Source organism: Bubalus bubalis, chromosome 6 (assembly GCF_019923935.1).
Source record: "Bubalus bubalis isolate 160015118507 breed Murrah chromosome 6, NDDB_SH_1, whole genome shotgun sequence".
Lineage (NCBI taxonomy): Eukaryota > Metazoa > Chordata > Mammalia > Artiodactyla > Bovidae > Bubalus > Bubalus bubalis.
The window spans coordinates 94,799,413-94,817,075 of NC_059162.1; the positions used below are offsets into that span (position 1 = coordinate 94,799,413).

Below are 17,663 nucleotides of genomic sequence, written 5' to 3' on the forward strand. Positions count from 1 at the left end.
AATTTTTTTTACCATTCTTTACAAACCTCTAACTGAAATGGCTTATTTTGATTTAGGAATGGATGTAGAGAGATATAAAGAGATATTCTCACAATCTAATCAACAAATATGACCAGATGCTTCAAAAGAGACAGGTGTTCTAATCTTTTTTAATATCCTCTCTAAGAGAGAAGTGATGGGCCTGTATAATGCTACTACCATATTTGAGACAAGTTTCCTTTCATTTATTGTAATAGACATGATTTATCTCTTGGGAAGATATGCACAAGTCCCAGTATGAGTGTTTTAAGCACAAAAAGTAATGATATATTTCATTGTTTTTCCCAAGAGAAAGAAAAACAGGGCCTAATTACATGAAGAGTATTTATGAGAAAGAAAAAAAGATTAATTATGGGGTAGGTGTCAAAAATTTCTCGGAGCCATAAATTGAAATTTGACCAAGGGTTTCTCAGACTAGAGAGAAATTCTGGTTCATCCTAGCTTGAGTCAGGTGCTTATGAACATAACCGCTTATATCTTCATCATAGTGGGGTAAGGATCAGAGGGTCATTCTGAGAAACAGACATAGGAGAGGGCAAAGAAAATTGTTTTCTGTATTCTTCAGTGTTCCAGGCTCCCCTAGAGGAGCAAAGTTATATTGCTTATGAAAATCATGGCGTAATAAGATTTAAATGGTAGGTGATTTATGTATTTAAAAATCAGAATAGCTGATGGAAGTATTCTGCCCAGTCTTACCCACACTGAAATAAAACTGAAAATGTCAGAAGTATAAAGAAACGCTGCAAATGTTTTATTTAAAATGTATCTGTGCTGAGGATTTCTTAAAGTATTTCTCCTATGTGTTAAAATACATTTGTATTATCTATTATATCCTTTGATGAGATACAAGGATTTAAACTTAATGTTTATGATATCACTCTACTTCTTCCTGTAATTTTGTTTCTACAAATAATTAGAAAGGGAAGTAGGACCACTCTATGGTAAAGAACAAAAGAAATAATACTAGCATGGACATGTTAAGAGACTCAGAAGCTGGTAATTCAGTTTTAACTTTACATGATTTCAGGGTACACAAAGTTTCAAAAGAAAAAAGTCATTCAGTATTATGTTGAAGGTTTTGTATTTCAACCTCTGTATTTCTTCGTGTAAATATTTCCTTAAGGTTATCATCTTTTTGACCATCACGAAGTGTCATATTTAGTACATTTTCAGTACATTGTTCTAATGGAATGGTTGTCAAGTATGAAAATACTTTTTCCATTAGAGGCTCCCCAAGAAAAGGCATCGGAGGGCTCTTTTTCATTTGAGAATCATCAGAATACCAGTCATCAGCTATTTCTACACTTTGGCTGTAATAAAAATCAGATGGTAATGTTGATAAGCTTAAGGTAACACTGCTGGGATTTGTTGCCGAGCTAGACTCTGAGGGGTCACAAATGACTTTTTTCGTTGCAAGGCAGAAATCATCTTTAGAATAACCATTATTTGCTGTAAAACAAAACAAAACAAAACAGATTTACTATGAATATTACATATTCATGAGAAAATCTTAATATAAGGATAATGTTACTTTCTAAAATTCAAACTCTTTTTAGGGTTTTTAGGAACAGAATAATGCAACAGTGAAAATTCTAAGTTGCTATCAATATCTACACAATGTTAAATATTTAATGGGGAATCAGCAATATTTTCATGATAAACCAGAGTAGAAAAATCTATTCTAAATAAAATCAACCTGTCTTAACAGAAGAAGATTCTAAACAGGCTAGAAAGCTCAGTTCTGGAATGTCCCTTAAAATCAGAGATGGCAGATAGTTTAACTATTTAAGGCTAAATATTATCTTATTTAAAAATTAAATTTTGGCTCAGGAAACTCAAACAGAGGCTTTGTATCAACTAGAGGGGTGGGATGTGGAGGGAGATGACAGGGAGGTTCAAAAGGGAGGGGATATATGTATAGCTATGGCTGATTCATGTTGAGGTTTGACAGAAGACAACAAAATTCTGTAAAGCAATTATCTTTCAATTAAAAAAAGAAAAGTAAAAAAGAAAAAAAAATTTAAAATGTCTCCTTAAGCAGATAAATTTGGGCTTCCCTGTGGCAGATGGTAAAGAATCCGCCTGCAATATGAAAGACTCGGGTTTGATCCCTGGGTGGGGAAGATCCCCTGGAGAAGGGAATGACTATCCACTTCAATAATCTTGCCTGGAGAATTCCATGGACAGAGGAGCCTTGAAGCCTACCGTTCATGGGGTCAAAGCAGCTAAATTACAAAATGTTTGTCCACCATGAGATCAAACTGGCTTTATACCAATTAAAGTAACTACTAAATTAACATTCATATATAATGCCTTAGAATTTACACAGCAGTTTGATATATTTCCAGATCTCATTTATTCTTTCAATTATTACTTAAGGTAGTTATCAGCCCTATTTCACAAAAGATATTACTGAGACTGAGACTTAGAGAAATGAGTCACCAAAATCAGATACAAAACAGACTTTGTTCTAGATCTGTGTTACTATAAGTCCCATGCTTCTCCCATTACATTATTTATGCTGAACAGTTGCAAATAAAAATGTTAAGTTTTAGAAAATATCACATTTACAAAATATCCTAAAACAACATCTTTTATGATATTTTACATAGTTTTGATTTGAATATGTAACATTGATTTTAAAGCTGTTTTAAATACCTTATTACATTCTATATTCTGCATTTCTAAAGTTATGTAGGAGAGTAAGGCTTTGAGGTAGTAAGTCAATATCTAAAGGGTTACAGAATGCTCATGCTTTTGACTCTCCATCATGTGTCTATGGCACTGACTCTGATACCTTTGGGTATAAATAAGGGACAAAAAAAAAAATTAAAATTTCACATTTTAAGATAGGACATTGCAAATTTTGTTTTCTAAAAAAATGCTCGTTCATATACTAATAAATAGATATTTCCCTTGAGTTTTCATGATTTTAAAAATATTTAGATATCTAGTATATGTTTAAGATAGCCTCTTGATTCTTTAAAATGTGAATTGCTAAAAGTTGATCATGACTTATTCTAATAAACTGTTGAGAAAAAGTACCTTTTATACATGCTGTTTCCTTTTTTCTTTGCTCCTCCTATATAAAAAATATTATTTGTATTTTAAAACATAGTTTTTAAATAATTACTTGATATATACTTATGTGATAATATATGTTAACATCATAACAAAATTTTGATAGAATCATATTTTTTCCATGATATGAATTTATCTCACCAAACTATATTGACAGGAAAGAAAATGTGTTGAGGTATCATCTGAAAAGAATGTGGATTGGCTCAAGAAGGCAGTCTCCAGGATAGGGAATGAAGGGTGAAATAGAGTTCAACAGGATTATTTCTCTCTATTCTCACTAACTTAGAGTCACTTGGTTAGAACTAGTGATGACAAAAAAAGTAATTACAATTCCTAGACTTACTCATCCTATTAACTAATAATAACAAAAAAGTAAATTCTGGCTGAAAGCTTTTATAAAAATGCTACTATTCTGAAACCAATAAAACATCTGATCAAACAACACATTTCAGGTATGTTCAGTAAAGTGTAGTAGCGTAGTAGTTCTCAAGCTTAGGGCATCAGAATCACCCAGTGTGTTTATTAAAAATGCTGTTTCTTAGACATAATATCAGACCACTAAAATAGATTATCGGGCAGTAGGGTTTACGAGTACCTATTGTAAACCACTCCATAAGCGATCTGATTCAGTTTTTCCTTAGACTACTAGATAAATGATGAGCTAATGCGCAGAGTGTTTGGTATGCAGTGGGTGAAGACAGAGAGACAAGACTGTCTCGTGTTACAGGGGAACAGTGTTGGTACTCTGTGCTGATCTTCAGTGTCCTGTTTGCCAAAAAGGCTTGATTAGGAGATACACACACACACACACACACACACGGAATATACATATAGATGGGATAACACACACACATGGAATATACATATAGATGGGATAACACATAAGCACTTTTTTTGGTATCTACTTTACTTTTTGATCATTTTTACCTTTTTATTAATACAAATGTCAGTATAGGCTTCTGACTTACCTTGCCTGGATCTAGGATCAAGTCAATTTTCCCACACGGGCCTGCAGTTTAATCTAAGAAGTTCTGGAATCAAGTTCTGGGCTATTCTATGCTCCTGCCTACACATGGGCTTCCCTGGTGGCTCAGTGGTAAAGAATCAATCTGCTAATGCAGGATACGAGGGCTTGATCCCTGGGTGGAGAAGATCCCCTGGAGAAGGAAATGGCAACCCACTCCAGTATTCTTGTCTGGAGATTTCCATGGAGAGAGGAGCCTGGTGGTCTACAGTCCATGGGGTTGCAAAGAGTTAGATATGACTGATGACTGAACAACATATAAATTATATTTGAAACTGCTTTTTAGACTTTCATGTGCCTATGTATTACCTGGGGGAACTTGTTATAATATAGATTCTAACTCAACGGGTCTGGGGTGGGGTCTGAGATTCTGGATTTCTAACAGGTTCCCAGGTAATGCTGATACTCTAGGTATGGGAACCATAGAGTAAGGTCCTAGACGTATTAAAATTCTACCCAAACTAGGGAATGAGAAAATGGGCATTCTTATATATTTCTATATATATAAATATATAAACCACTAGACCATTCAGGTATGACTTAAATCAAATCCCTTACGATTATACAGTGGAAGTGACAAATAGACTCAAGGGATTAGATCTGACAGACAGAGTGCCTGAAGAACTATGGATGAAGGTTCGTGACACTGTACAGGAGGCAGGGCTCAAGATCATCCCCCAGAAAAAGAAATGCAAAAAGGCAAATTTGTTGTCTGAGAGGGTCTTACAAATAGCCGAGAAAAGAAGAGAAGCAAAAGGCAAAGGAGAAAAAGAAAAAAACACACATTTGAATGCAGAGTTCCAAAGAATAGCAAGGAGAGATAAGAAACAATAGAATGGGAAAGACTAGAGATACCAAGGGAAAATTTCGTGCAAAGATTGGCTCAATAAAGGACAGAAATGGTATGGACCTAACAGAAGCAGAAGATATTAAGAAGACGTGGCAAGAATACACAGAAGAACTGTACAAAAAAGATCTTCATGACCCAGATAATCACAATGGTGTGATCACTCATCTAGAGCCAGATATCCTGGAATGCAAAATCAAGTAGGCGTTAGGAAGCATCACTATGAACAAAGCTAGTGGAGGTGATAGAATTTCAGTTGAGCTATTTTAAATCCTAAAAGATGATGCTGTGAAAGTGTTGCACTCAATATGTCAGCAAATTTGGAAAACTCAGCAGTGGCCACAGGACTGGAAAAGGTCAGTTTTCATTTCAATCCCAAAGAAAGGCAATGCTAAGAAAGTTTAAAGTACTGCACAATTGTACTCATCTCACGTGCTAGTAAACTAATGCTCAAAATTCTCCAAGCCAGGCTTCAGCAATATGTGAACTGTGAACTTCCAGATGTTCAAGCTAGATTTAGAAAAGGCAGAGGAACCAGAGATCAAATTTCTAACATCTGTTGGATCTTTGAAAAAGCAAGAAAGTTCCAGAAAAACATCTACTCCTGCTTTATTGACTATGCAAAAGCCTTTGACTGTGTGGATCCCAATAAACTGTGGAAAACTCTTAAAGAGACGGGAATACCAGACCACCTTACCTGTCTCTTGAGAAATCTGTATGCAGGTCAAGAAGCAACAGTTAGAAATGAACATGGAACAACAGACTGGTTCCAAATAGGGAAAGAAGTACATCAGGGCTGTATACTGTCACCCTGCTTATTTAACTTATATGCAGAGTATATCATGAGACATGCCAGACTGGATGAAGCACAAGTTGGGATCAAGATTGCCAGGAGAGATATCAATAACTTCAGATATGCAGATGACATCACCCTTATGGCAGAAAGTGAAGAAGAACTAAAGAGCCTCTTGATAAAACTGAAAGAAAAGAGTGAAAAAGTTGGCTTAAAGCTCAACATTCAGAAAACTAGGATTATGGCATCTGGTCCCATCACTCCATGGTAAATAGATGGGGAATAGGTGGAAACAGTGGCAGACTTTATTTTGGGGGGCTCCTAAATCACTGTTGATGGTGACTGCAGCTATGAAATTAAAAGACGCTTGCTCCTTAAGAAAAGTTATGACCAACCTAGACAGTATATTAAAAAGCAGAGACATTACTTTGCCAACAAAGGTCTGTCTAGACAAAGCTATGGTTTTTCCAGTAGTCATGTATGGATGCCAGAGTTGGACGATAAAGAAAGCTGAGCACTGAAGAACTGATGGTCTTGAACTGTGGTTTTGGAGAAGACTCTTGAGAGTCCCTTGGACTGCAAGGAGAGTCAACCAGTCCATCCTAAAGGAAATCAGTCCTGAATATTCATTGGAAGGACTGATGATGAAGCTGAAACTCCAATACTTTGGGCACCTGATGCGAAGAACTGACTCATTGAAAAAGACCCCGATGCTGGGAAAGATTGAAAGCAAGAGGAGAAGGGGACCATAGAGGATGAGATGGTTGGATGGCATCACTGACTCAATGGACAAGAGTTTGAGCAAGCTCGAGTAGTTGGTGATGCACAGGGAAGCCTGGTGCACTGCTGTCCATGGGGTCTCAAAGAGTCAGATACAACTGAGCGACTGAACTGACTGATATTAATAGGTATAATTTTTCTAGAGGGCAATTTAACAAATCCTCTTCTAGAAAATTATTATACCAGGTAAATAATTTTGGATTTACATTAATACCCAGTTACCAGAATTTTCATCACAACACAGTTTAGCATTTTTAAAGTCTACAATGTAAAATTCTAAGAGTAAGGAAATGCTTAAATATATAAGGATATATAGATATTAGTAAAATGAGTATTTTTTCAAAAATGATATGATAGATCAGAAGTAAGTAAAGACTCAAAAAATGATGGGGATATATAAAAAAGACAGAGGAATAATCTTGAACAAGTGGCTCACTGGTTAAGTTTAGGAAAATTTGAGCAACAAATTAATGATAGTGATGGATTATAATCTGCTAAATAAAATAGAAATCCATGAATCTATACTGACAATAAAGCAGAAATAGATTTTTTTCTGGAACTCTCTTGCTTTTTCGATGATCCAGCAAATGTTGGCAATTTGATCTCTGGTTCCTCCGCCTTTTCTAAAACCAGCTTGAACATCTTGAAGTTCACGGTTTACATATTGCTGAAGCCTGGCTTGGAGAATTTTGATCATTACTTTGCTAGCGTGTGAGATGAGTGCAATTGTGTGGTAGTTTGAGCATTCTTTGGCATTGCCTTTCTTTGGGATTGAAATGAAAACTGACCTTTTCCAGTCCTGTGGCCACTGCTGAGTTTTCCAAATTTGCTGACATATTGAGTGCAGCACTTTCACAGCATTATCTTTTAGGATTTGAAATAGCTCAACTGGAATTCCATCACTTACACTAGCTTTGTTTGTAGTGATACTTCCTAAGGCCCACTTGACTTCGCATTCCAGGATGTCTGGCTCTAGGTGAGTGATCACACCATCGTGATTATCTGGGTCATGAAGATCCTTTTTGTACAGTTCTTCTGTGTATTCTTGCCACCTTTTCTTAATATCTTCTGCTTCTGTTAGGTCCATACCATTTTTGTCCTTTATCGAGCCCATCTTTGCATGAAATATCCCCTTGGTATCTCTAATTTTCTTAGGAGATCTCTAGTCATCAGGTGGCCAAATTATTGGAGTTTCAGCTTTAGCATCAGTCCTTCCAATGAAACATTCAGGACTGATTTCCTTTAGGATTGACTGGTTTGATCTCCTTGCAGTCCAACGGACAGATCAATTAGATGCACTGAAAACTGCAAAGCCTACAGCCAGCACTGGTTAACAACAACAACAAAAAAAGTGGAGCAACTTTGAGGATATGTCCCACGTCCAAGGCAAAGGAGAAGCCCCAGCAAGATGGTAGGAGGGGCAAAATTGCATTTAGAATCAAACCCCATACCTGCCAGAGATGCTCAGAGGGCTCAAACAAACCTTGTGCCCACCAGGACCCAGAGACTCCAGAGACTGAGACAGAACTGTGTTTGAGTGTCTCCTGTGGAGGTACGGTTCAGCAGTAGACTGCCGCACAGGCAGGGACTCTGGGTTCAGCAGACTTGGGTATGGCATAAGCCCTCTTGGAGGAGGTCAGCATTAACCCCACCATAGAGCTGCCAGAACTTACACAGGACTGGGGAAATAGATTCTTGAAGGGAACAAACAGAACCTTGTACATACTAGGACCCAGGAGAAAGGAGCAGTCACCCCACAAGAGACTGACCCAGACTTGCCCATGAGTGTCTAGGAGTCTCTGGTGGAGGCATGAGTTGGTGGTGGCCTGCTACAGGGTTAGGGGCACTGAATGTAGCAGTGCACGCATGGGACCTTTTGAAGGAAGTCGCAATTATCTTCTTTATCTAAGCAAAAATGGCTGTCTGAGGAGGCGTTACAAATAGCTATGAAAAGAAGAGAAGCAAAAAGCAAAGGAGAAAAGGAAAGATATACCCATTTGAATGCAGAGTTCCAAAGAACAGCAAGGAGAGATAAGAAAGCCTTCCTCAGTCATCAGTGCAAAGAAATAGAGAAAAACAATAGAATGGGACAGACTAGAGGTCTCCTCAAGAAAATTAGAGATACCAAGGGAACATGTCATGCAAAGATGGGCTCGATAAAGGACAGAAATGGTATGGACCTAACAGAAGCAGAAGATATTAAGAAGACGTGGCAAGAATACACAGAAGAACTATATAAAAAAGATCTTCATGACCCAGATAATTATGATGGTGTGATCACTCACCTAGAGCCAGACATCCTGAAATGTGAAGTCAAGTGGGCGTTAGGAAGCATCACTATGAACAAAGCTAGTGGAGGTGACAGAATTCCAGTTGAGCTATTCCAAATCCTAAAAAATGATGCTGTGAAAGTGCTGCACTCAATATGTCAGCAAATTTGGAAAGCTCAGTAGTGACCACAGGATTGGAAAAGGTCAGCTTTCATTCCAATCCCACAGAAAGGCAATGCCAAAGATCATTCAAACTACCACACAATTGCACTCATCTCACATGCTAGCAAACTAATGCTCAAAATTCTCCAAGGCAGGCTTCAATAGTATGTGAATCATGAACTTCCTGATGTTCAAGCTGGTTTTAGAAAAGGCAGAGGAACCAGAGATCAAATTGCCAACATCTGCTGGATCATCAAAAAAGCAAGAGAGTTCCAGAAAAACATCTATTTCTGCTTTATTGACTATGCCAAAACCTTTGATTGTGGGTCACAACAAATGGTGGAAAATTCTGAAAGAGATGGGAAAACCAGACCACCTGACCTGCCTCTTGATAAATCTGTACGCAGGTCAGGAAGCAATAATTAGAACTAGATGTGGAACAACATACTGGTTCCAAATAGGAAAAGGAGTATGTCAAGGCTGCATATTATCACCCTGCTTATTTAGCTTATATGCAGAGTACATCATGAGAAATGCTGGGCTGGATGAAGCACAAGCTGGAATCAAGATTGCCAGGAGAAATATCAATAACCTCAGATATGCAGATGATACCACCCTTATGGCAGAAAGTGAAGAAGAACTAAAGAGCCTCTTGATGAAAGTGAAAGAGGAGAGTGAAAAAGTTGGCTTAAAACTCAACATCCAGAAAACTAAGATCATGGCATCTGGTCCCATCACTTCATGGCAAATAGATGGGGAAACAATGGGAATAGTGAGAGACTTTAAGTTTTTTTTGGCTCCAAAATCACTGCAGATGGTGACTGTAGTCATGAAGTTAAAAGACGCTTGCTCCTTGGAAGAAAAGTTATGACCAACCTAGACAGCATATTAAAAAGCAGAGACATTACTTTGCCAACAAAGGTCTGTCTAGTCAAAGCTATGGTTTTTCCAGTAGTCATGTATGGATGTGAGAGTTGGATGATTAAGAAAGCTGAGTGCCGAAGAATTGATGCTTTTGGACTATCGTGTTGGAGAAGACTTTTGAGAGTCCCTTGGACTGCAAGGAGAGCCAACCAGTCCATTCTGAAGGAAATCAGTCCTGAATATTCATTGGAAGGACTGATGATGAAGCTGAAACTCCAATACTTTGGGCACCTGATGCGAAGAACTGACTCATTTGAAAAGACCCTGATGCTCAGAAAGATTGAGGGTGGGAGGAGAAGGGTTCGACAGAGGATGAGATGGCTGGATGGCATCACCAACTCAATGGACAATGAGTTTGAGTAAACTCCGGGAGTTGGTGATAGACAGGGAGGCCTGGTGTGCTGCAGCCCATGGGGTCACAAAGAGTCAGATACGCCTGAGTGACTGAACTAACTAACTACAGTCAGCACTGGTTACCAAAAAAGGAACCAATTCTTCTCCACAAAAACATCCATCTGCATATCATACAACCAATGCTTTGAAAGTAGCTGTGTGTTTTCTGGGATCAACCACCTCCTTGGAAAACTTACTGCATCTCATGCAAGAAACTTGGCCTCCATTCTGTGCTTCTGTGTGAGTTTCAGGAACAATAATCAGGCAGAGGGTCCTCTGTGGTCAGGGGAGCCCCGAATTTGGATAAGATTTCACTTGAATATTCATTGGCTCTAGTAATTTGGTTAAAGTAGGAGAAGACTCTTAATTCCAAGGGGTCAAATATCCTCCTTGAAACGAAAATGGAAAAGATTAACTAACTCATGGAAAGAATTTTGTGATAAACCTAATATCCTGGGACTACTTTTGTAATAGTACCTTCTTTTCTCATCACTCATTTCCCTTTTGTGTGTCTTGAATAATATCATTTTTAAAGATTTAATAAAGATTTCTCTGTCAGCAAACCACGCCCCCCTCCAAAAAAAATTAGAATGAATTGGGCTACAAAGGTTTGCCTCATCCGCCATATTCACCTGATCTCTTACTAACTAATTACCACTTCTTCAAGCATCTTGATGACTTTTTGCAGGGAAAAATGCTTCCACAACCAGCAGGAGGCAGAAAATACTTTCCAAGTTTGTTGAATCCCAAAGCATGGATTTTTTCAAGACAGGAATAAACAAACTTATCTCTCATTGGCAAAAATGTGTTGATTTTAATGGTTCTTATTTTGATTAATAAAGAGCTGTCTGAGCCTAGTTATAATGATTTAAAATTCACATCTGAAACTACAACTACTTTTTCACCAACCTAGTATAAACAACTCAAACATCTTTCAACTGATAAATGGATAAACAAAATATGATATAGTCATACAATGGAATATTATTCAGCCATGAAAAAGAATAAAATACTGATATATGTAATAACAAGGATGGACTTTGAAAACATTATGCCAAATGAAAAGGTAGATACAAGAGACCATATATTTCATATTTATAAGAAATTCCAGAACAGACAAATCTATAGATATAGAAAGTAGACTAGTATTTGTCTAGGCCTAGGAGGATTGGAGGAAAATGGAGGGTCAGTGATTGCTAAGGCTATGGGGTTTCTTTTAGAGGTGATAAAAGTATTCTAAATTGATTGTGAAGGCTGTTCTACAACTCTGAGAATATCTAAAAATTTCTGAAGTATACACTTTAAAAAGGCAAATTATACATTATGTGAACTATACCAGTAATATGTTAAATATAAAACAAAACAGCCTAAAGCTAAGAAACTTTTAGAAGAAAATTTAGAAGCAAATTCTTGTGACCTAGGGTTAGGCTAAGAGTTCTTGGTTATGACACTAAAGGCATGATCCAAAAATGAAAAATGTATAACTCAACAACAAAAAGGCAAACGACCCAATTTAAAAATGAGTAGAAGGCCTAAACAGACATTTCGCCAAAGAAAAAATAAAGATGGCTAGCAGGCACATGAAAAGATGCTCAACATTGCTAATATTAGAGAAATGCAAATCAACTACAATGAGGTATCATCTCATGCCAATCAGAAAGGCCATCATTAAAAAGTCTACAATAACAAACGCTGGAGAGGATATGGAGAAAAAGGAACCCTCCGCTACACTGTTGGTGGGGATGTGAGTTGGTACAGCCACTGTAGAAAACAGTATGAAAGTTTCTCAAAAAATTAAAAGAGAACTACCATATCATCCAGCAATTACACTCCTGGGCATATATTCAGACAAAACTATGGTTCAAAAAAGTATACACACCCCTATGTTCATAGCAGCACTATTCACAATAGTCAAAATATGAAAAAAACTTAAATGTCCAATGACAGATGAATGGATAAAGATGCCATGGTACATACATACAATGGAATACTACTCAGTCATAAAAATAATGAAATAATACCATCTGCAACATGGATGCAACTAGAGATTATCATACTAAGTGAAGCAAGTCAGAAAGAGAAAGACATACTATAAGATATTATTTCTATGTGGAATCTAAAATATGACACAAATGAACCTATGAAACAAAAACATAATCACAGACATACGGAACAGACTAGTGGTTGCCAAAGGGGAGGAATTATGAGGGAGGGATGGTATGGGAGGTTGGGGTTAGCAGATGTAAGCTTTCATAGATAGAAGAGATAAACAACAAGGTCTTCTTGTATAGCACAGAGAACTATATTCAATATACTATGATAAACCACAATGGAAAAAATATATTAAAAATAATGTGTATATATGCATAACTAAATCATTTTGCTATGATTTCCTAGGTGGTGCAGTAGTAAAGAATCCACCTGCCAATGCAGGAGATGAAAGAGATGTGGGTTCAATCCCTGGATTGGGAAGATCCCCTGTAGTAGGAAATGGTAACCCACTTTGGTATTCTGGCCTGAAAAATTCCATGGACAGGGAAGCCTGGCAGGATACAGTTCATTCGGTCTCAAAGAGTCAGAGAGTACAGAGCGACTGAGCACACACACACACACAAATATATATAACTAAATTACCTTTCTGTATAGCAGTAATTAAAACAGCATTGTAAATCAACCATCCTTCAATAAAAACAAAGAAAAAAGGGAAAATAGATAAATAAAATCTTATTCTTTGCAAACTCCTCTGTTGACAGGATGAAAGCACAATCATCAATTGGGGGAAAGTGTTTGTAAATCACATATCTGACAAAAGAGACTTGTATACAGAACACACACTCTAAATTAATCAGAAAGATAATCCAATTAGAAAATGCACAAGAAAGCTGGAGAGACTCTTTACCAAAGAAGATACATGATGGCAAATAAAAATATGAAAAGCTGTTCAACATCATTGCCCATTAAAGAAATAAAAATGAAAATCACTAAACATATTTAAATGGGCTTCCCCTGATGGCTCAGTGAGTAAAGAATCCATTTGTAATGCAGGATACACAGGAGACATGGGTTCGATCTCTGGATCAGGAAGATGTCCTGGAGGAGAAAATGGCAACCCACTCCAGAGTTCTTAACTAGAAAATTCCATGGACAGAGGAACCCAGCAGGATATACTCTATGGGGTTGCAAAGAGTTGAACATGACTGAGGAAATGGCATACACACAAACAAATTTAAATGGCTAATATTTAAAAGGCTGCTAAGTATCAAATGATAATGAGGATGTGGAAACATGATTCTCTTACACATTATTGGTGGGTATGTAATATGTTACCATCTGCAAATCAATCTGGGAATTTCTTTTAAAAGTAAACATATTGGGACTTCCTTGGTGGTCTAAAGGTGGAGAAGCTGCCTGCCAATGCAGGGGACATTGATTTGATCCCTGGTCTGGGAAGATTCCACATGCCACAGGGCAACTAAGTCTGTGCACCGCGACTACTGAGCCTGCCCTACATCCTGTGCTCTGCTACAAAGAGAAGCCACTGCAGTGAGAAGCCCATGCACAGCAACTAGAGAATACCCTCAGCTCACTGCAACTAGACAAAGCCCATGCAAAGCAACAAAGACCCAGCACAGCCAAAAAAAAAAAAAAAACAACACACACTTAGCGCATGATCCAGCAACTGCATTCCTGGGAATTTATTCTAGAGGAACTGAAACTAATGTTTTCAGAAAAGCCTGTACACAAACAATCATGGCATGCTTATCTTGTAATAGTTCATAACTAGAAACAAATCAAATACTCCCCAGTGGTTAAATGGTTAAGCAAACTGTGGTATACCCACAGTTATACTACTCAGCAATTAAAAAAGAAAAAATATTGATACATGCAATGCTATGGAGGGCATTATGCTATGTGATGAAAACTCAAGCTCAAAAGTCCATAAAGCTATAGGATTCCATTTATATAAAATTCTAGAAATGAGGCAATTAGAGAGATGGAGGACAGAATCAGAGGTTAAGGAAAAGGAAGGAGGGTGTGACAATAAAGGCTAGTATGAAGGAGTTTCTTCATGGCAATGGAACAGTTCTGTATGTTGACTGTCATGGTGGTTATACAAATCTATATATGTGATAAAATGTCATAGAAATATATACAAAAGCAACAAAAAGTAAGTACATGCAAAAATTGGTAAACTTTGAGTTAGGTCTGCAATCTAAATTTCCTGGTTTTGATAATGCATACTTAAAAGTATACTTTTCATGAAGTATACTTATGTAAGGTGTTGTCATTGGGCAAGTGGGTGATGGGTATATAGGGCATCTTTGTAATTTTTTTGCAACTTTTGATTTTCAATTCAGAATACGATAAAACAAATCAATTGTATTTATATTTACTAACAACAAAAATAGGGAAATAAAAAATTTAAATCAATACTATTTACCATAGCATAAAAATACCTATAAATAGGGCTTCTCTGGAGACTCAGTGGTAAAGAATCCACCTGCCAAAGCAGGAGAGATGGGTTTGATCCCTCGTCTGGGAAGATCTCATATGGTGCAGAGCAACTAACCCTGTGCACCACAACTATTGAGCCTGTGCTCTACAGCCTGGGAACCACAACTACTGAGCCTATGTGCCTCAACTACTGAAGCCCACGTGTCCTAGAGCCTGTGCTCCACAAGAAGAGAAGCCACTGCAATGAAAAGCCCATGCACCGCAATGAACAGCAATCCCTCTTGCTACGACTAGAGAAAAGCCCACACAGTAATGAAGACCCAGTGCAGCCAAAAATAAATCAAGTTATATTAAAAATACCTATACTTACAAATAATTCTAAAACAAATGTGAAGGACTTCTATACTGAAAACAATGAACTAAAATAAAAGATAAGCTCAATAAATCAAATTAATAACTTTAAAGAAGTCAACAAGAATAATATCCTCATAGATTAGAAGAATCAATAATATTCAGTTCAGTTCAGTTTAGTTGCTCAGTCGTGTCTGACTCTTTGCAACCCCATGAATCGCAGCATGCCAGGACTCCCTATCTATCACCAACTCCCAGAGTTCACTCAGACCCATGTCCATCGAGTCAGTGATGCCATCCAGCCATCTTCATCCTCTGTCGTCCCCTTCTCCTCCTGCCCCCAATCCCTCCCAGCATCAGAGTCTTTTCCAATGAGTCAACTCTTCACATGAGGTGGCCAAAGTACTGGAGTTTCAGCTTTAGCATCATTCCTTCCAATCTCCTTGCAGTCCAAGGGACTCTCAAGAGTCTTCTCCAACACCACAGTTCAAAAGCACCAATTCTTTGGCGCTCAGTCTTCTTCATAGTCCAATGTATGGATGTGAGAGTCCACACTCTCACATCCATACATGACCACAGGAAAAACCATAACCTTGACTAGAAGGACCTTTGTTGGCAAAGTAATGTCTCTGCTTTTTAATATGCTATCTAGGTTGGTCATAACTTTCCTTCCAAGGAGTAAGCATCTTTTAATTTCATGGCTGCAGTCACCATCTGCAGTGATTTTGGAGCCCCAAAAAATAAAGTCTGACACTGTTTCCACTGTTTCCCCATCTATCCATTCTTCCTAAGTTGACTTATAGATTCAATGCCAGTCCAATAAAAATTCAAACAGGACTTTTTAAAGAACTAAACAAGCTGCTTTCTAAATTTTATGGAAAACAACACACCTAGAGTAGTCAAAATATTCTTGAACAAAGAAAAACAAAGTTGGAGGATTTACTATACTTGATTCCATGACATAACACTACAGTAATCAAGACAGAAGAATATTGTTTAAGAACAAATAGCTCTCTAAAAAGAATATAGAGTTCAACAAATAAACCAATACATATACAGATTGATTTTCATTCAAAGTGACTAATTAGTTCAATGGGGAAAGAACGTCTTTTTAACAAAATTTTCTGGAACAATTGGATATGCAACTTGACCTGTACTTCACAGACCTAAACATAAAACCCAACACTATACATCTAAGACAAATATAGACTATTTTTGCAAACTTAGAAAGATAGATATTTATTAGACAGATACAAATTTCTTTTAAAAGAAAAAAATCATAGTCTCAATCAACATTGAAAATTTCTGCCTACCAACTGATACCATTTTAAAAATGAACAGATAAGCTACAATCTGGAAAAAACATTCACACCATATATATCTTATAACAGACTAATTCCAAATTGTATTAAGAACTCCTACAAGTCATTATTTAAAAAACAAACAAACAAAATCAATCTTTAAAAATGACCAAAAACTTAAACTGGCAAGTCACACACACAAAAATATGCAACTGGCTAATGAACACATAAAAAGGTGCTCAACATCTTTGCTTATCAGAAAATATAAATTAATAGCATATGGAAATGCCATTCCACACCTGCTAAAATAGCAAAATTAAAAATAAAACACTAGTAACACTAAATGTTCACAAGGATGTGGAGCAACTGGAACATCTGCTTATTGTTGATGGGAGTAAAATAAGTTATAACCACTTTGGAAGCTGTTGGCAGTTTCTTATAAGGATATATATATGGATATATATATAAGGATAGGATATATATATATACTCAAGCCCCACTGATTTCCATACCAGGTATTTTTCCAAGAAAAATACCAAAAGTTTTTACTAAAAGTACACAAATATTTACAGCAGCCTTACTCATACTAGTCAAAAACTGAAAAAACTCAAATGTCGCTCACTAAGAATACATAAATACGTTATTATATAATCATACAATGGAATTGTTGTTCAGTCGCTAAGTTGTGTCCAACTCTTTGTGACCCCATGGATTGACTGCAGCACACCAGGCTTCCCTGTCCTTCACTGTCTCCCATAGTTTGCTCAAATTCACGTCCATTGAGTCAGTGATGCTATCTAACCTTCATCTGCCGCCCCTTTTTCCTTTTGCCTTCAATCTTGTCCAGCCTAAGAGTCTTTTTCAATGAATCAGCTCTTTGCATCAGGTGGCCAAAGTACAATAGAATACTACTTACCAATAGAAAGAATAAAGTTTTAACATATAAATTAACATAGATGAATCCTAAAAATTTGTATTAAATGAAAGCCATATGTAAAAGGTATATATTACACAATTCCATTTGCATGAAATCCAAACACAGATTAAAATTAAACTTTGCTAGTTGCAGGATATAAAATCAACACACAGAAATCACTTGCATTCCTATACACTAATAATGAGAAAACAGAAAGAGAAATTAAGGAAACAATTCCATTCACCATTGCAACGGAAAGAATAAAATACTTAGGAATATATCTACCTAAAGAAACTAAAGACCTATATATAGAAAACAATAAAACAC

General features: G+C 36.9%; 1 protein-coding gene across 1 annotated transcript in view; it reads right to left on the reverse strand.

The window, feature by feature from the left end:
• Nucleotides 1-767: 767 nt before the first annotated feature.
• C6H1orf185 (chromosome 6 C1orf185 homolog) overlaps nucleotides 768-17,663 on the reverse strand; it is a 50,531-nt gene continuing 33,635 nt past the window's right edge. Inside the window, exons 4-5 of the mRNA XM_044945025.2 lie at nucleotides 3,085-3,121; nucleotides 768-1,488 (exon numbers count right to left, since the gene is read on the reverse strand). Of these exons, the coding sequence (XP_044800960.1) occupies nucleotides 1,094-1,488; nucleotides 3,085-3,121 (432 nt within the window). The 3' untranslated portion in view covers nucleotides 768-1,093. The remainder of the gene's footprint in view (nucleotides 1,489-3,084; nucleotides 3,122-17,663) is intronic.